A 20,550-nucleotide genomic window follows, 5' to 3' on the forward strand; every position below is an offset into this window, starting at 1 on the left:
GCCGCTACCTAGCGCTAGTCCATAAAATAAAATAAAATTTAATATTCGAAAGAACGAAACAAACGTTGCGTAGTTGCAGATTATGCAACTGTCTAATTAGCAATGGAAAGACACCCGCGGACCAGCGCTACGGGAGGCTCCTCGCCGCCCCTGGTGCCCCGCCCACACGGCCAGGCCCGCGCCCTTGCACGTACGCATGCGCAACTTTGGCGCAAGCGCGTCGGCCGGAGACAGGAAAGATGGCGGCGCCCAGCTTCCCCACGCCGCTGTACGGGCATGTGGGCCGCGGCGCCTTCAGCGACGTGTACGAGCCCGCGGAGGACACTTTTCTGCTGCTGGATGCACTCGAAGCGGCGGTAGCTGAACTCACGGGGTGCGAGGAGGGCGAGGGTCCCCGCGGGAGAAGGCTCGGGAGTCCTGGAGAGGGCGGCGCAGGACCGAGGCAAGGACTGCCGCCGCCCTCCCCGCGAGGAGTCGGTGTCGGCCCACTCGGGGACGGCTGACACCAGAGTAACTGAGGGTTTTCCCGTGGATGCACATAATGAGTGTGGCACGGAGCTGTCCGCTTTCTTCCCAAGGTGGTGTTTTGGTATCGGGCTCCGTGCTTCCTCACCACTTCAGGATGTTATCATTTCCTATCTGCCGTTAATCTGAAGAGCCTGAAGAGTAGCGATATTATAACACGTTCAAAAACGAAACGTCGTGAGAACGCTGCGTCTCAATATTACCGTTTTTAGTAAATATCAGTGCCCCATGGCATTATTGAATCTACGCAGTACATAAAAGCATCCTCCAGCAATGGAAGGGCACAAAAAGGAAATGAGGTTGTAAAATATTGGAGTCGGGGAGTGTGTTTAAACCCACTGGATAGCATACTCAGCTACCCAGCAAAAGCCTGGCCACGTGTGGCTGCTGAGCACTTGAAATGTGACTAGCACTGAATTTTTAGTTTAATTGTAAACAATTTAAAGTTACATGCAGCTAGCTGCCTATAGAATATACCTTAGCTCATAATAAGTATTAAAATTGATTTGTTGAAGCGCTCATATAGATTTTAATATTAGAAAAAGTGAATATTATCAGTTTTTAGATGAAAGCAATTTGGGTAGTTAGACAAATTTAATTAATTTGGGCTTTCCAGGTATCTCTGCTGGTAAAGAATCCGCCTGCAATGCAAGATTACCCTCCCCTTCAATTCCTGGGTTGGGAAGTTCCCCTGGAGAAGGGATTGGTTACCCACTCCAGTATTCTTGGGCTTCCCGGGTGGTTCAGATGGTAAAGAATCCCCCTGCAATGCGGGAGACCTGGGTTCTACTCCTGGGTTTGGAAGATCCCCTAGAGGAGGGCATGGAAACCCACTCCAGTATTCTTGCCTGGAGAATTGCCATGGACAGAGGAGCCTGGTGGGCTACAGTCCGTGGGGTCCCAAAGAGTCCACACGACTAAGCACGCAGCACATACAGATTTAGTTAAAGATCAAAAGTTGAAATGGTTTTTTTCAGGATGAAACAAACAGCTGTCAGGCTTAGAAGGTCCAAATTGTGTTTGGTTCTCTCTCGGTCAGATTTTTCCGTGTATAACTTGCCCCAACTCTTATTAAACCAGTTTCTCATTGTAAGCGTTGGAACTTTTGGATTTACTGGAATATAGAATGGAACAATACTGTTTTATAACATGTCTTTTATTATCAAGATATCCCAGAAAGATTTTAAAGCACAAATTGCCTTGCTATTAAAGGAACTGTTTTTGTATTAAAGTCTTGGGTATTTCTGGTCGTGGAATTCTAATTATTTATGAGGCCACGATAGTTATTTTCAAATAGAAGCCTCCTGGTAAGATTCAACAGACCTTCCTACAGGACAGTAAAGGCTTGTCAGATGTACAGAGTGGTTCCAGAAGTTAGAGTCTGTTGTTTCTGAAGAGTTGATTTGGGAAGTTAGGTGCTAGAGTGCCCCTTAAATACCATCAAACCTATCTCTGGAATGGGGGTAATTTGTACTTTTATTGTATATACAGATTATGTTGTTGTTTAGTCACTAAGTCATGTCCAACTCTGCAACCCCCCTGGACTGTAGCCCGCCAGGCTCCTCTGTCCATGGGATTTCCCAGGCAACAATACTGGAGTGGGTTACAATTTTCTTCTTCAGGGGATCTTTCCAACCCGGGGATCAAACCCTCATCTCCTGCATTGGCAGGTGGATTCTTTACCACTGGGTCACCAGGGACGCGCGTATACAAGATTATAGGGAAGGATAAGTATAGTAGAATCAAGAATTTATGTATTTAATTGCATTCTTAAGAGTATTATTAATATTCTAAGGTCAGATTACTTGGGTGTTTTCCCAATTCAGTGTAGAGATGTACAAATACGGAATTTCTCTGCTGCTCTAAATCTATTATTAGTAGAAGGGCGGGCGGGTGGTTCTTGTCTTCCCCTGGGATTTGCTGATGGATTCATAACTTACTTCAAAATGAGAGAAAACATCTTTTATAAATAAATATGGTAATAATACCTTTTCATTTTAGGAAACACCAAACTAGGAGCTCCTTCTGGGAAAAGCTGATGTCTTCCATATTAATATTTCCAACCCTAAATTAACATTCCATTGTTTATGTAATGTTTTGTGAAAATCAAAAACTATCTATTATTTTGCAGACTTCAGTCATACACTCAAAATTTCAACAGTTTTGAACAGTAAATGAGTTCTAAGTGATTGTTGGAAATTAGCTTACTTATAAATGTCTTTTCTATTTCCATGTATTTGCAGGTGAGGGATGATTCTTGGAAATAGATATTAAAAGTAGCATGAGTTATTTTCCATGATGTGTATTTTAATACCACTGTGCTAATATTTATTTTATTTTGTTTTTTTAGAGTGGAAATATGCCTTGAGGTTGGCTCAGGGTCTGGAGTGGTATCTGCATTCCTAGCCTCTGTCATCGGTCCTCAAGCTTTGTATATGTAAGTGTAAGTATACACATTCATCCACACCTTGGTCTAAGATTCACTGTGACTATGACTGCTTGAATGAAACCATTTTTGTAAGTGGATAATATGTATCTGATAGTGTCTATTTTAAGTATACTCAGGACTCTGAGTACAAATTATGCCTCCCTAAAAGTGACAAATGCATGGTCAAAATTGTCCCATTATCCTGCATAATTATAGAAGCCACATAATAATTTTAAGTCATCTCTAAATTTGAATCATTTTTAGATAAATAATTTATCAGAAAAAAATTGGAACATAATAAAATTTCTTTATAGACAATTTGAGAATATAGAAAATATAAACAAGAAAATAAAAATCACCCATAAATTTTACCACATGTGGCCCAACTGTTTCCTCTATTTTTTTTTTCATTTCCTATGTTTTTCATTTAATACTGTATGATGAGCATTTTCGTAATATCATTTTTGGCAGCTGCATAGTATTTCTTCATTGGATTCATAATTTAATAAATTCCTTCAGATAGGTTTCCATGTAGCTATATTCTACTCGTGGACATTACATCAATATAACAATTTTTTTCATCAGTATGACAAATCTGAATTCATTTTTTATTTACCATTATTAAAGTATTTCAATTTTTTTCTAAATCTACTTTATATAAAAGGAGTGGAACATTCTTTGAATTTTTATGCATAGACATAGGGTATAGTTTTGTCTTTTCTGTTTATAGGTGCACCGATGTCAACCCTGAGGCAGCAGCATGTACCCTGGAGACGGCACGCTGTAATAAAGTCTACATTCAACCAGTAATTACAGATTTAGTAAGCTGTTACTCCTTGTCCAGTAGTGTAATAATTAATTTTCTTTTCAATTAAGTTAAGGTCAAGATGATTTACATCAGAGAAACTTGAGTGATTAATTAATTAACTTTTAACCCAGTACAGTACAGTGCAGTTCAGTCATTCAGTCGTGTCCGATTCTTTTTTAACCCGCTACAGAAAGTAAATTCTTAACTGATGAGTTCAGTTCAGTCACTCAGTTCAGTCCGACTCTTTGCGACCCCATGGACTGCAGGAGCACACCAGGCCTCTCTCTTCATCACCAACTCCCAGAGTTGACTCAAACTCATGTCCATTGAGTTGGTGATGCCATCCAACCATCTCATCCTCTGGCATCCCCTTCTCCTCCCACCTCCAGTCTTTCCCAGCATCGGGGTCTTTTCCAATGAGTCAGTTCTTTGTGTCAGGTGGCCAAAGTATTGGAGTTTCAGCTTCAACATCAGTCCTTCCAATGAACATTCAAGACTGATTTCCTTTAGGATGGACTGGTTGGATCTCCTTGCAGTCCAAGGGACTCTCCAGAGTCTTCTCCAACACCACATTTCAAAACCATCAATTCTTCGGCGCTCAACTTTCTTTATGGTCCAGCTCTCACATCCATACGTGACTACTGGAAAAACCATAGCTTTGACTAGACAGACCTTTGTTGGCAAAGTAACGTCTCTGCTTTTTAATATGCTGTTAAGGTTGGGCATAACTTTTCTTCCAAGGAGTAAGCGTCTTTTTATTTCATGGCTGCAGTCACCATCTGCAGTGATTTTCGAGCCCAAAAGTGATTTTGGGCTCTTAACTGATACAATCCACCTTTCCCACAATCCAAAGGAAACTTCTTTTGGCTTGTACAGATCAGGTATCTTTCAGTCAGAAGTGAAGCGAATCCATCAAACCAGCTTTAATAAAAAGAGTGGATGGCTTCAGGCACAGCTGGCTTCAGGAACTCAAATGATATTACAGGCATCTTTTTCTTAGCTCTAAACTTCTTTCTAGTAGCTCTGTTCCTCTGCAGTCTTTGGCTGCATGGTAGCAAGATGCTTACATGTCCATATCTTATTTCTTAGCAACCCCACAGGGAAAGAAATATTTTCTATTTTCAGTTACTCTAGCAGAAACCCCAGCTGAGTACCATCTATATCAGCTTTGGTCCTATGACCATCTCTCAGTCTGTTACTGTGATCCAGGGGGATTGGATATGCACGAGATTGACTTGAGCCTGAGTGGCAGTCCCACTCCCGCAGCTGGGTTGAAATAAACCCTACTCATACCACCGTGATTGAGGAGTGGAGACAGAATTTCCTCAACGAAAGTCAAGGAGACGTCATCAGAAGAAAGGCAGAATGGGTCCAAGGCAGGTAAAAACAACAGATGACAACTCCAAAACCATTATTTTAAGTTACACATCATACATTTCTCTATTCCAGTTTTTAGAATATTTTCGATTATACAAGTAAGATTTGGATAATTTTGAACTTTTTTTTGGAGAAGGCAATGGCACCCCACTCCAGTACTCTTGCCTGGAAAATCCCACGGACAGGGGAGCCTGGTAGGCTACAGTCCATGGGGTCGCGAAGAGTCGGACACGACTCAGCGACTTCACTTTCACTTTTCCCTTTCATGCACTGGAGAAGGAAATGGCAACCCACTCCAGTATTCTTGCCTGGAGAATCCCAGGGACAGCGGAGCCTGATGGGCTGCCGTCTATGGGGTCGCAGGGGGTCGCACAGAGTCGGACACGACTGAAGCGACTTAGCAGCAGCAGCAGAACCTTTTTTTACTTATAAATGTTAATGACTTTTTATAAGCAAAAATCATAATAGTATGTACAAGGTGGGCCTAAGACATATGAAATGCTTTCATGCTGTTTGGCCTGTATTACTCTTTTACTGATAAGGTTTTGAGGTTTTTCTTCTTTTTTAAACTCACAAATGATTTAAGGAATCATATCACTAGAAGTTGTGATTGCCGGGAGAAATATCAATAACCTCAGATATGCAGATGACACCACCCTTACGGCAGAAAGCGAAGAAGAACTAAAGAGCCTCTTGATGAAAGTGAAAGAGGAGAGTGAAAAAGTTGGCTTAAAGCTCAACATTCAGAAAACTAAGATCATGGCATCTGGTCCCATCACTTCATGGCAGATAGATGATAGATGGGGAAACAGTGGAAACAGTGTCATACTTTATTTTGGGGGCTCCAAAATCACTGCAGATGGTGACTGCAGCCATGAAATTAAAAGACGCTCACTCCTTGAAAGGAAACTTATGACCAACCTAGATAGCATATTTAAAAGCGGAGACATTACTTTGCCTACAAAGGTCCGTCTAGTCAAGGCTATGGTTTATCCAGTGGTCATGTATGGATGTGAGAGCTGGACGGTGAAGAAAGCTGAGCGCTGAAAAATTGATGCTTTTGCACTGTGGTGTTGGAGAAGACTCTTGAGAGTCCCTTGGACGTCAAGGAGATCCAATCAATCCATCCTAAAAGAGATCAATCCTGGGTGTTCATTGGAAGGACTGATGTTGAAGCTGAAACTCCAATACTTTGGCCACCTCACGCGAAGAGTTGACTCATTGGAAAAGACCCTAATGCTGGGTGGGATTGGGGGCAGGAGGAGAAGGGGACAACAGAGGATGAGATGGTTGGGTGGCATCACCAACTCGGACATGGGTTTGGGTAGACTCCGGGAGTTGGTGATGGACAGGGAGGCCTGGCGTGCTGCGATTCATGGGGTCGCGAAGAGTTGGACACGACTGAGCGACTGAACTGAACTGAATTAATATTAAATATATGTTTTTTGGTATAACAATAAAACTTCAGAGATAGAAGAAATTCAGAGTATCTATTTTTGTTAACAGAGGTAAGGGACATTTTTGAAAGTCACTAAACTAATACAGTGATAAATCCAGAGTTTATGCCCCGATCATCTGAATCAAAATCTAGAGGTCTCACAGGTTTTTAGAGGTGGAAGTCAGTTCTAAAGCTGTCAGAATCCATTCTGTCAATAGTGAAAGTTGACCATGATACTCTGTGCTGACTTGGGCAAAGAAAATAGGAAGAGGTAGGTATGAAGTGAGGTGAAAGTTGCTCAGTCATGTCTGACTCTTTGTGACCCCATGGACTGTACAGTCCATGGAATTCTGTAGGCCAGAATACTGGTGTGGGTAGCCATTCTCTTCTCCAGGGGATTTTCCCAACCCAGGGATCAAACCCAGGTCTCTTGCTTTATAGGTGGATTCTTTACCAGCTGAGCCACAAGAGAAGCCCACTTTGCAAAACTTTACATTTGCTTGTATTCAGAACACTAGACATAGATTATCACAACTATCATATAAAACAAAACTATTGTTTTGGATAATTGAGTTTGTTTACAAAGTACCTTCTTTGTATTTCCTTTTTAGGTTTAGAAGGAAGTCTTTTTCAAATGTGTCTTATGCACTTCCTTACATTCTTAAACTGAACGTAATTTTACCTTCTAGTGATTCAAGGTCATTAATATGAATGAATATCAGTCATCATGTATACTGTATGTGATGATGACAAGGGTTATTAGATTCTGAGTTTTTATTTTCTGCAGTGATTCTGAGTGTTTATTTTCTCTCCTCTTTGTCTTTTCGCTTGCTTTATGTTGTCATATTTCACTGCTACCCATAGATAGCACTTCCTCTCTCTTTGCATATGCTTTGTGCTAGAAATGCGTGGATGTGTGCTAAGTCAATTCAGTCGTGTCCAACCCTGCAACCCTGTGGACTGTAGCCTGCCAGGCTCCTCTGTCCATGGGATTCTCCAGACAAGAATAGTGGAATGGATTTTCATGACCTCCTCCAGGCTGTCTTCCTGACCGAGGATCAAACCCTTGTCTCCTACATTGCAGGCTGATTCTTTTACTGCTGAGCCACCAGGGAAGCCTTTGTGCTAGAATATCAAGTAATTAATTTAGTTAGATTTGTATTTAAACTAAGATTTTAACAGTTCTGAATAAAAGAAATTTTTCGTATTATTCTATAGAAAGTTGTATCAGTTCAAATATTTATAAGATGCCAAACAACTTATGTTTTTAGTATCTCTTCCCACTATTTTTAGTTCCTTTTTTCTTTGATATATAATTGTTTCAGCCAGTACATTTACAAGTTACAAAAGAAGTAGAAAGAAAAGTACAGCCCCCATCATCTGGTATTTTTGTCATTAATATATGTTTTCTGTCATCTTATAAAACATTTCCCTTATTTGTAGAAAATAAGTATTTAAGTTAGCAGCTATAAATTTAAAGTTGTGTACAAATCTATGTAGAATATATAAGAGCTTGCTTCCTTCTTATTTTATCTTCTAAAAGTGAGCCCAGCGTGTAGCTATTGAAGCTATTGAAGAGGTATTGAAGAGCAAAGTGTTCATTCTGATAAATAGCTTATTTTCCTTATTTTTAGGTGGAAGCATATTTTTTTATCTGAATCAAAATATAAAAATATTATCTCCATTTCTGTCTTAAATTTGGCCTCTAACTCACTTTTGTCTAAAAACGTGAGAGAATATATTTAAAGATTGATTGATTGATCCATGTATCCAACCATCTACTTATTTATTTATTTCTGGGCCCAGCTTAAAATTCTGACTCTCTTGAACATTTTTAGGTCAAAGGCTTGCTACCAAGATTGAAGGAAAAGGTTGATCTTCTTGTATTTAATCCTCCTTATGTAGTGACTCCACCTGAAGAGGTAAGACATACAACAAAATTTAATTACTTACTAATATTTTCAGCTGTTTTCAATCTCACATCAAATGTAGTTCATCATATGACATCTGCTGCTGCTGCTAAGTCGCTTCAGTCGTGTCCGACTCTGTGCGACCCCATGAACGGCAGCTCACCAGGCTCCGCCGTCCCTAGGATTCTCCAGGCAAGAATACTGGAGTGGGTTGCCATTTCCTTCTCCAGTGCATGAAAGGGAAAAGTGAAGGTGAAGTCACTCAGTCGTGTCTGACTCTTAGCGACCCCATGGACTGTAGCCTACCAGGCTCCTCCATCCATGGGATTTTCCAGGCAAGAGTATTGGAGTGGGGTGCCATTGCCTTCTCCGTCATATGACATCAGTCGGCTGCTAATAACAGACTGCTACAATTTTACTCATGTGTGAAAGTCACTCAGTTGTGTCCGACTCTTTGCGACCCCATGGACTATACAGTCCATGGAATTCTCCAGGCCAGAATACTGGAGTGGGTAGCCATTCTCCAGGGGATCTTCCCAACCCAGGGATCAAACCCAGGTCTCCCACCTTGCAGGTGGATTCTTTAGCAGCTGAACCACAGGGAAGCCCAAGAATACTAGAGTGGATAGCCTATCCCTTCTCCAGCGGATCTTCCCGACCCAGGAATCGAACCGGGGTCTCCTGCATTCCAGGCGGATTCTTTACCAACTGAGCTATCAGAGAAGCCTGATTTTACTCATAATTGTCAATGATTGAATACTGTTGGTAGACATAGGAAAGGAGCCTGAAATTAATGGAAATTCAAACTGTCATCCATATCTAGTCTTTAAAATCCCATCCACATCAGGCCATGGTATTTAAATTGTATGTGTGTGTGTACCTTTATCATGAATAACAAATTTGCAAAACAAAATGTTTTAATCAGCCTTAAATTCACATAGGAATTATCTCTGAAAGTCTCAGGTTTTCTCCTTTCACAAGTATCTGGAAGTGGGGGAGGAGGAGAGCCAATTCTCACTTCAGGTAGGAAAAGATATAACCTTGAAATACATGATTGTAAAATTTTCAGTAATGAAGAGATAAACTATATTAAAAGTGTTAGGCGCTCAGTCGTGTCTGGCTGTTTGTGACCCCATGGACTGTAGCCCGCCAGGCTCCTCTCTCCATGGAATTTCCCAGGCAAGAATACTAGAGTGGGTTGCCATTTTCTTCTCCAAGGGATCTTCCTGATCCAGGGATGAAACCCCCATCTCCTGTGTCTTGCATTGCAAGTAGATTCTTTACCCTCTGAGCCACCAAGGAAGCCAACCATATTAACCACTTCCCAATTTAAAGAAAGAATGGACAAAGCAGACGGAAGTGTAATAATGGACTAAGACTTTCTTTCCTTTGAATTATTACACCTATTTTATTCTTTGGTTATTAGCAAGGCTGATAAATATTGCATTCATCTCCACCAAGATGGGAGAGGTCTGCATTGCTGCTGCCGCTCCTACTGAGAAACTGTTGCTTCCCTGACATACGAAATCATTTGAGAAGGAAAGTCATTGTCATAAGGTGAGCAGCAGTTGAGGGAAATGCAGCTAAATAAAATACATGCAGTGCAGGAAAGCACTATGGAAATAAATATCAAGACTAACAAAAACGGTTTAGTCCGGTAATCTCAGTCTTTGAGATGTAATTTAGGACAATCATTAACAACAGAATAAAAGTTGTAATTTACAAAAATATGTTTATTGCACCTTTATTTATGATGGCAAATAATATGAATCGAAATTGGTAACAGAAAAGAAACAAGTAAATCATGGTTTATCAGGCCCACAAACTCCTGGGAAGCCTAGTGAATTAAGAGGAGATTCTGGGAACATGCTGACACGACTAGGTTTCCTTTCTGCCACGTTCATACTACCAAGCTATGTGTGTAATTATACGTAAGTGTGGGCAATGTCTTGGGCTTTGTCATAGTTCCAACAGAGAAAGCTAGTGTCATCCATTAGCAGAGCAGTTAGCAGGGTTAAAAGGCAGCATAACAAAGATTTCCTGGTGCTTAAAAACATGTTTTACAATGTAAAACATTAGGAAACGAATTGAGAGGCTGTAATCTCTGTCATGACCTGAATCAGTGGTCTGGAAACCAAATAAAATATTTTGGTTTATGAAGATAAAAAGAATGAAATCATGAAGGTAAAAGTTAGCAAACTTTGAGGTTAGATCCAGGAGATATAACATACAAACACCAGGAGTTTGCACATATAAAAAGTTATGTCTATACTTATTGTTCTGTCCTTAAACATGATGTTAGATAGTGTTGGTTTGAACCTGTGACCTGTCAAGCATCAGGAGCAGGCAGTCAGCAAAGGTGACCCTCCTTCCAAAGATGTGAACTCCCCTCTGTGGCCTGTGAGATTGTGATTGGTGCCAGGCCATCTTCCTGAAGGGCCATCTCCAGTGCAAGCAGACAGACCTGGCTGAGCATCCCCAGAAGGCAGGTAAACAGGGTCCAGCACTGAGGGCTCCTAGTCCATGCTAAACAAAGCCATCACCATGCACTCTTTCCACAGATCACTGTACCCTATGAAACATTCAGAGAGTGGGCTCCAGCAAAACAAGGGAGGAGGTCAAGGAAGAGGAAGACATGGGCCCCAGAAAAAGGGAATGCTAGGAATGCTAGGAAAAGAAGTCTCTAGGAGGAAAGTCTTGATTAGAACAGAGGAATTGATAAATTCCCTTTTATGATTAACTTTGTGGGAAATTATATGGAAAAGCTTATGATATGTATGAGAATAATTTAAATTAAATACAAAAAAAATATTAAGCAAATGGACATACTGAACGCCCAGCAAGAGCTAAATAAGAGATGATACTTTTACACTATAAAATATTATATAGCCATTAAAAAGGAAATTAAACTATACCTGATCACACGAAGAGATTTCTATAAGGTATTGTTGAGTGAGAAAAGCAAGATACAAGTAAGAATGTAGATACAATCCTATCTTTGTAGAACATGGACAAAAAAGAAAATGTGTGTGTGTAGAAGATGGGAGGGGAGCAGACGAATAAAACTGTAAAAGGGAAAAAGTACAGTTTTTTAAAGGTGTATGAACATACTTCTCTTAATTTTAGATGAACATGGTTATAGGTATAAAGAAATTATTTATGCCTTGACAAATGAATAAAAGTAGATAATTTAAACTGAAATATGGACAAAAACCATTAAAGGGATTAGGAAGAAAATAATTATATTAGAGTTTAAGTAGTTTTTGAGTGATTTCTTCAACATATTCCTTAGTTTTAGAAACAATATACAGTGGTGAGGCCCTAAAGATTTTTAATACTATATAAACTCTTGAGGTTTTGTTTCTATAATAAGATTGTTATAGGAAAAAGTGCTTCCTTTTACCTTTATATAATAAATGGATTCCTAAGAAAGGGCTGTGATACTCTGAGTATCTAGAAGAGAGCCGGCTGCAGTGGGACGTTGTCAAACTTGTTTCTGTGAAGTAGATCTCTTATAATACAAGTTCTGCTGTCTAGTTTCTTTCTGATTGTTCTGTATTAAATAGAAGAATTTAAACGTGTTGATGGTAACAGCTGTTATTAAGCCACATTATTATATGCAGGGCACTGTTCTCAAACTTTAAATATACTTCCTCATTTGTTCCTAATGGACAAAAAGATTTTTTTTTCAATCATTTTCCTAACTGTACAGATAAAAGTGTTATTTTCCTAATTTTAAGGTAAGAAACTAATTCATCAAGATTAGAGACTTATGCAAGGTCACATGTGCTAGGAAACAGTGGGGCTCAGATTCAGCTTTACCGCCACCTCCCCATGAGCCATAAAATACAAAATACACGCTGGTTTGGTCATCGTAGCTTGTCAAAAAGATTTCGTTTTTTTGTGTGTAACTTAGAACAGTCTTTCTAATAGGTAGGGAGTCGCGGGATACAGGCGGCTTGGGCTGGTGGCAGAAACGGTCGTGAAGTCATGGACAGATTCTTACCACTGGCTCCAGATCTCCTTTCACCAAGAGGATTGTTCTATTTAGTCACCATTAAAGAAAACAATCCAGGTAATACAGACCATTTTATCTTTTAACTATTTCCTTAGCTGAAATCAAGGTTAATTGTGTCAAAGACTGTAATTAAGTAACCCAGAATGTTAATGAATGTAATCACTGACAGCCCCTAATACAGACATAGCATTCATGTTGAAAGAGGAGAGAGATTTTTAGGAGGTAGATTTTTCTGATTTTTAAAGAGTATTGTCTTTTTGAGGGGGTTTCCCCTGATTTATAAACTAATACTCAAATACAGAGCCTGTAATTTCTTCTTCTAACACCTCACCTTCAATACTGTGAATTTTCTGTTTTCTAGTCTTTATGTCATTGGCAGTTGTGCTGTATATTCTTTAGTTCATTTGAAGTTTTATCATGAAAGCTGTCTCCTGATAACTGATTTTTATATCCTGGCTTTCAAATTAGTTGGTAACTAAATTGACTGTAATCTTTCTTCTCTTTTCTGTACATCTCAGGTTTGATTTTTATGTGACATATTATATTCTCAGTCCCTCAGATCACATCATAATTAGTAGTGTTGTTGGTTTGGGGGAGGGAGGTGGGTTGTGTGTGTGTGAGTTTCTTTTTTTTTGTAACTCCAGTTTCCTGGTTTTGTCTTTGTAGTGTTAAATATTAACAAAGGGAAGGTTTTACTTTTTTCAACACTCCTGAAAAAAATAAGCTACTTCATTTACTGCCACTTTTCGACATCACCATATGATTTGCCCATATCCTTGTTGGCATTTTTCATCCAGAAGGAGGAATACAGGGCAGAGATTAGAGCCAGGCAACTAAAAAATGAATCATTTATTGTAATAGCAAGTATGACTCCTGTTTCTGTTGAGTCCAGAGCAGGTTAGCACTGCAGCGCAATCATTCACTCTTGACTAGAATTCTCAGCAACACCCTGAAAATACAGAGTGCGCTTGTCTGTCTGAAGTCCAAGTTCACTTTAATAGAAATTACGTGGTGTACACTGTTTTCTCAGATGAGTAGAATTTGTAGTCTGTTTATCATCTTATTAAACTGTTTAGTGATTGTGCACACTTCACCAAATGATTTAATTGAATTTTCTCTTTTGTTTTAATTTTCATTTTAGAAGAAATTTTGAAAATAATGAAGACAAAAGGTCTACAAGGGACCACTGCACTTTCCAGGCAAGCAGGCCAAGAAATCCTTTCAGTCCTCAAGTTCACCAAGTCCTAATCTACAATGTGTGCTACTTAAAGCAGAATGCTTTTGGCATATTTTGAAACTGAAAGTTTTTTCTTTGTTAACAAGTAAAATTGTCAGAAATTTGTTATCTAGAAAAAGGCAGGCAAGTAGGGCGTTTCCTTTTACCCAGCAGTCAGGTCTACTGGAATATTTGCACAAATGCAAGTAAATATATATATATATTGAATTTCGCATATTTATATATATATTATATGTAGAGAATATATAATGAAAAAGTTATACTTAATTATATGTGAAGAGGATGTTCATTTCAGCATTACTTGTAACGGCAGAACAATGGAGTTAACTTAAATGTCCATCAGCAAACGGATTGGTAAAATCAAGTACAGTATATTCATGTTACTAAACATATCCAGCCATTAAACATGAGTCACATCTGTATATACTGAACCAGAAGGGGTTCATTATGTACTACTTATCAGTGAAAAAAAGCAAGCTGTAAAATAATGTTAACTGATATGTATATTTTTAAAAAACTAATCAAGAAGGTTTGTGTGTATGTGTATATAAGAAATTCTCAAAAGGTACATAACAGGTGGGAATAGAGGAACCTTCATTCTTTTGTGCTGGCATTTGTACAGTGAAAATCTGTTCTATAATGAAACAGTTTTTTATATAAAAAATTTTCAAGTGATTGTCTCCATTCTCTTCTATTATTTAGAGTGGCTTCTGCTTCCATTCTTCTTGCTGGTCACATTTCTCCCACTTTTTATCCTCTATCATATATTTCTATTTTCTTATATATTGCAAACTGCTCTTATTTTTTTTTCTTAGATCAGGGAGAGTTGTATGTAAATAAACTCAACACTCAGATTAATCACATATATAAGAGCCTAGGGACTTCCTTGGTGGACTAGTGGTTCAGAATCTGCCTTCTAGCACAGGGGACGCAGGTTCGATCTCTGGTCAGAGAGTTAAGGTCCCACATGTCACGGGGCAACTAAGCCCATGCACTGCAGCAAAAGAAGCCCGCATGCCACAGCTCAATAAGCCCACACGCTGCAAGAAGCTGCCCGTGTGCCTGCCGCAGCAGGAGAAGCCCACGAACTGCACCAGAGACCCAGTGCAGCCAACATGTAAATAATTAATAGATGAAAAGGTTTTATTGTTGTTTTTTTTTAAAGAGTCCTCATGTATCTTTCAAGAAATGTCAAATTACCTTGACCAAGTTTAGGAACCTCTTCTGTAATTCTCCCCACCCCATTTAAAATATGCAGTTGACCCTTGAACAACATGGGTTTGAACTGTATAGGTCCACTTACTCGTGCACAGATCTTTTTCAATAAAGACACTGCAGTACTTCACAATCCATGGTTGGTTGAATCTGTGGAGGCCATGGAGGAGCTGGCTGTAAAGTTTCATGTGGATTTTTGATATGCAGGGGGAATCAGTGGCCTAACCCCTGTGTTGTTCGAGGGTCAACTGTATTTATGAAAGTCAATTAGCAGGTCTGTAGGACCAGAGTGAGAGGAATCTAGAATTTATTTTTAATTTGGTTACATTCAGAATCACCTGAGGAAGTTTAGGATTATACAATCCTAAACCCCACCATAAACCCATGGAATGGGTTTATGACCAGACCTTAAAACTGTATTTTTTTTTTTTAAACTGTACTTCCCTGGCATTCCAGGGGCTAAGACTCCGTGCTCCCATTACACGGGGCCCGGGTTCAATCCAGTCAGGGAACTGAGATCAGAAGTGCTACATGGCGCAGCGGGGAAAAGTACTTCTCAACATTCTTTGAGGCACAGCCTGTCTAACTTTAGAAATGTTGCTTAAATAGCATTCTCTGAATCCTTAGCATGCATGCTCAGTCATGTCCGACTCTGTGACCTCAGTGACTGTAGCCCACCAGGCTCTTCTGAGTATGGGATTTTCCAGAGAATACTGGAGTGGGTTGCCATTTCCTACTCCACAGATTCTTCCTGACCCAGGGATCAAACCCGTGTCTCCTACATATCCTGTATTGGAAAGTGGATTCTTCACCACTGAGCCACCGGGGAAACACCTTAGTCCTTGGGACAATCCACAGAAAGGAGAATCATCCTTTCATGTTCAAAAAGGTTAAAGAACTTGTTCAAAGAGACACAGTCGTAATGGGTGAAAACTATGGCAACGTTTCAGACAGGTCTGACTCCAAAAGCTGGCTTTTCCTCTGCTTATGCTACTTTCAGCAGCAAAAATATAATTAGTATTTACTGAAATCTGATATCTGTAAGTAAATTTCCATTCCCAGAAGTAGTGTCATCTGAATAAAATCTTATTATAAATGACCTACTGTATCCCAGGAGGGAAAAGAAAAAAAAGATAAATAATCTTAGAAATTTATTGTGGGCTTTCAATCATAGTTTTGGGGAATAAAGTCTTGAATATTTTTTTAAATAATGTTTGAAACACTTTATTTATTTTTTAATTGAAGGATAATTGCCTTACAGAATTTTGTTGTTTTCTGTCAAACATCAACATGAATCAGCCATAGGTGTACATATGCCCCCTTCCTCTTGAAACACTTTGAAAGTAGTATGGAGGACTTCTGTCAACACAGGTGACTAAACATAGAAATACTACGTAAAAGACACCAAAGATTTCACATACGTTACTGACTGAACTGTGCTTCTGTCCACCCCAACTCTCACCCCCCCGCCACCACCAAATTCATGTTGAAGCCCTATCCGTTATACCTCAAAATGATTATATTCAGAGATATATAGAGAGGTAGGTAGAGAGGTAACCTTTAGAGAGATAGTTAAAATGAGGCCATTAGGACAGGCCCTGATCCAATCTGACTTGTGTCCTCCCAAGAAAAGGAGAAAAGACACTCGGGATGCTTGCACACAGAGGAAAGGCCCTATAAGGACACCATGAGAAGGTGGCCGCCTACAAGCCAAGGAAAAGAAGCCTGAGGAGAAACCAACCTGCTGACGCCTTGATCTTGGATTTCCAGAACAGTGAGGAAATAAATGTCTGCTCTTGAAGCTCTTCAGCCTGTGTTAGTTTGTCATGGCACCTCTAGCAAGCTAATAGCTAAAGACGGAATTGCCCACATTCTGCAAATAGAGTGGAAAAATAAAAAATAGAATTGGTCGCTCAAGGAACACAGATACTGGATTTGTTATATAGAATGAAATGTTTAAAGAATTAACAATCAAAAGAACAGCACACAAAAAATTTGTTTGGAACAAATTTAAGGCAGCTTTTAAAAATGAGAAACAGAATTCCTGAAATCAGAACCACTATGGAGAGTGTAAAAAAGTAGCTAAACAAGAAAATTAATGAAGTTCACAGAATGCAGCTCAGAGAGACAGAAAGTATGAAGGAAAAAGTAACGATTTTGGAGGATAGAATGAAAAGGTCTAGCAAAACAATTGCAAAAAGAATGTAAGAGACTATTTGGAAAGGTAACGGCTAATGTTTTTCCAGAACTGATATTTTAGAAAGAAGACGAAAAAAGTGGATAAAAGGAAATCCACACCTATTAATAGATATATAGTAAAATATCAAAGGCAAAGAGATCTTAAGAGGCAATCAGTAGAGGCTGGCAAACTGTAAATAAAATTTTAGGGCACATCCTCACCCGTTGTTTCTGCATTGCCTGTGGTTGCTTTGGCCTTCAGTGCAGTGTTGAGAAACTGCAACAGAGACTGTAGAAACCATATGGCCCACAGACCACAAAATGTTTACTGTGTTCCTTTAATATGTTTGCCAAAACGGCTGCCATAAAGGAACTCTAATTAGAACAACAACAGAGTTCTCGAACATTAACGTGTAAGCCAGAAGCCAATGGAGTAAGATCTTCAAAATGTTGAGAGTAATGGTCCACCTACTGTGTTCCCAGCAAAACTCTGACAAGTGAGGTTTTAGAAAGTAATGTTTACAGGTAAAAATGAAGGAGTTTACTAAAACGAGATATACAGTAAAAGAACTTCTAAAAATGTATTTCAGGAAAAAGGAAAAACACCACAGAAGTCTCAGATGGAAAAAAATTACTGATGGAAAATAGAAGGAGAAATATGTATACAAATGCACACAAACATAAAATACTACTAGTTACTATAGTGTGATTTAAGTGGCTTGAAAATTGAAATAAATATTGAACAGTTGCTTATAAATTAGGACACTTTGATTAGAATGAAAGTGTTCTAAATTCTTTGCAACGTTCAGAAGTTAAGTTCAGTTGAGTTGCTCAGTCGTGTCCGACTCTTTGCGACCCCATGGACTGCTGCAGGCCAGGCTTCCCTGTCCCTCGCCAACTTTGAGCTTACTCAAACTCATGTCCATTGAGTCAGTGATGCCATCCAACCATCTCATCCTCTGTCGTCTCCTTCTCCTCCTGCCTTCAATCTTTCCCAGCATCAGGGTCTTTGCCAATGAGTCAGTTCTTTGCATCAGGTGGCCAAAGTATTGGAGTTTCAGCTTCAACATCAGTCCTTCCAATGAATATTCAGGACTGATTTCCTTTAGTATGGACTGGTTGGATCTCCTTGCAGTCCAAGGGACTCTCCAGAGTCTTCTCCAACACCACAGTTCAAAAGCATCAATTCTTCGGCGCTCAGTTTTCTTTATAGTCCAACTCTCATATCCACACATGACCACTGGAAAAACCATAGCTTTGACTAGATGGACTTTTGTTGGCAAAGTAATGTCTCTGCTTTTTAATATGCTGTCTAGGTTGGTCATAACTTTTCTTTCAAGGAGCAAGCGTCTTTTAATTTCATGGCTGCAGTCACCATCTGCAGTGATTTTGGAGCCCCCAAAAAATAAAGTCTGTCACTGCTTCCATTGTTTCCCCATCTATTTGCCATGAAGTGATGGGACCAGATGCCATGATCTTCGTTTTCTGAATGTTGAGCTTTAAGCCAACTTTTTCACTCTCCTCTTTCACTTTCATCAAGAGGCTCTTTAGTTCTTCTTCACTTTCTGCCATAAGGGTGATGTCATCTGCATATCTGAGGTTATTGGTAAAGACAGTACTTAATACATCTGTGTGGTAAGCTGAATAATAGCCCCCAAAGATATCCATGTTTAATCCCTAGAACTCTGTAAATATTACTTTATATGGCAAAAGGGACTTGGCAGAAGCAACTAAGAATTTTGAGATGGGAAGATGATCCTGGATTTTCCAAGTTGCCTCTCAGTGTAATCACAAGTGTATTATAAGACAGAGGCAGAGGGAGATTTTACTCCAAAAGAGGAGAAGGTATTATGACGATGCTGCTGTCTTTGAAGATGGAACAAGGGACTGTCAGCCAAGGAATACAAGCAATGAGCCCTGAAATCTAGAAAGCGAAAGGAAATGATTCTTCCCTAGGGCCTTTGAAGAGCTTGAAGCCCTGTTGTCACCTTGATTTTGGTCCAGAAAACCCCATTTTAGACTTGTGGCCACCAGAACTGCAAGAGAATAAATTCCTGCTGTTCTAAGCCACTAAGGTTGTGATAATTTGTTCCAGCAGTCATGGGAGACTAATACATTATGGTCAAAGTTCAAGCTAACTGCCAAAATAGTAGAAACAGGAGGGAAACCAGCAAATTATAAAACAAAAAGCCTCAATTAATGCTCTAAGACACCACCTTTTGGTCGTTCTGAGCTCTTAGTGAAGGATTGCCTTTAGTAATACCTTTAACTTCATCTTTAGGCCCTGAATTTGATTTTTGCTTAAGACAGCAAAGTGAAAACAATTTAGGCTGAATCTCACTGTCATTCTCACAGATCTTTAAACTCCAAGTCCATTGGCTTAACTCATCGGCATAGGCAATAGAACTGGCAAGAAGGACCTCACTATTTAAGTGATGAGTGGGAAAGGAGTGTGAAGTATAGGTCACCAGGGAGACTTGTTTCCATCCTGTAGCCTTTGGCGGTGGGTGGGTCCTACAGAAACACTTTTGCAAATGGGCCCTTACAACGTTTGGGGTGTGGACTATCGCATGAAGACACATTGGCTCCAGTAAGCCAGCACTAATGGAGGTTCTGCAGGGAATACTGCAGGACTCAGCACTGCCCAGAAGTGTAGAAGGATCTGAACGTTTATCCTACTTGAAAGCTAACAGGCTAACCTGACACAGTTTCACTGTTGGCAGACGAAGGCAGCCTTTCTGGATCAGAGACAAAGAACTTCATTACTCAGCATAGCAATTAATATGAACATCAGCATATTTTCATCAGCTTCTCCATGCCCCTGAGCCCCATGGGAGCACCATGGAGGGGCCCAGATGGGTACCTACATACACAGTGGATTGCATTATAGGAAAGCCTGGACCTGGGAAAGCTCAATTCTTCACTGTGGGCATCAAGCATGCCTTCCCTTTGCTGTGGAGACACACTAAGTTTATCAGACTGGAGGATAAGAGTATCTATTCTTTAGTTGAAAAATGTTTTCTGTCTGCTTTGAGAGACACTATCCCTCTTTGTATAGTGACCACAGGATGGTCACTATACAAATATTTTTGAAGAGGTAATCCAGAACAGAGGGAAGTTAGTGCCTTGATTTCAAAACATGAAGAAACCCAAGAGATTCATGAAGAATTATCTTCCAACACGAATCTTCAGTCAAGTAGGGGAGATAAGGGACTAGGAACAGTGACTTCATGTCCACAGGGCCTTCTGTGGAGACACTGCAGTGACTGTAACAGCTCATGTGATAAGAGTCTCAGAGACTGGGTCATCTGACAGAGAGGTTGTTTCCCTGCATGACTGCCCCAATAGGATGATGGTGGAGATTCTGGTGAAAGGTTTGGTCCTCCAGGCCCAATCCTATTCAAGTCATCACAACT

The 20,550-nt window shown here is 39.8% G+C and overlaps 1 protein-coding gene across 8 annotated transcripts; it reads left to right on the top strand.

Moving 5' to 3' along the window:
- The first annotated feature begins 232 nt into the window (after positions 1-232).
- HEMK2 (HemK methyltransferase 2, ETF1 glutamine and histone H4 lysine) lies at positions 233-14,416 on the top strand. 8 transcript variants are annotated; one of them, XM_081572834.1, is made up of 6 exons: positions 233-373; positions 2,876-2,962; positions 3,684-3,774; positions 8,415-8,498; positions 12,420-12,561; positions 13,646-14,416. In XM_081572834.1, the coding sequence occupies exons 1-6, from the start codon at positions 240-242 to the stop codon at positions 13,750-13,752; spliced, it is 645 nt and encodes a 214-aa protein (XP_081428960.1). In that variant the 5' UTR covers positions 233-239; the 3' UTR covers positions 13,753-14,416. The 8 variants fall into 8 exon arrangements, with proteins under 8 accessions (XP_081428960.1, XP_081428965.1, XP_081428961.1 ...); XM_081572839.1 differs by having other exon boundaries at positions 12,424-12,561; XM_081572835.1 differs by having other exon boundaries at positions 3,684-3,759.
- The last annotated feature ends 6,134 nt before the right edge of the window (positions 14,417-20,550 follow it).

This window comes from Giraffa tippelskirchi, chromosome 2 (genome assembly GCF_054371585.1).
Source record: "Giraffa tippelskirchi isolate mGirTip1 chromosome 2, T2T-mGirTip1v1.2.pri, whole genome shotgun sequence".
Taxonomy (NCBI): Eukaryota; Metazoa; Chordata; class Mammalia; order Artiodactyla; family Giraffidae; genus Giraffa; species Giraffa tippelskirchi.

What these genes read in the sequence shown, in the direction of transcription:
- HEMK2 (XM_081572834.1), top strand. Translation starts at nt 240, where the DNA reads ATGGCGGCGCCCAGCTTCCCCACGCCGCTGTACGGGCATGTGGGCCGC. An exon ending in GCGGTAGCTGAACTCACGGG is followed by an intron (nt 374 to 2,875) that starts GTGCGAGGAGGG and finishes TTGTTTTTTTAG; the next exon opens with AGTGGAAATATGCCTTGAGG. An exon ending in TAGTGACTCCACCTGAAGAG is followed by an intron (nt 8,499 to 12,419) that starts GTAAGACATACA and finishes TCTTTCTAATAG; the next exon opens with GTAGGGAGTCGCGGGATACA.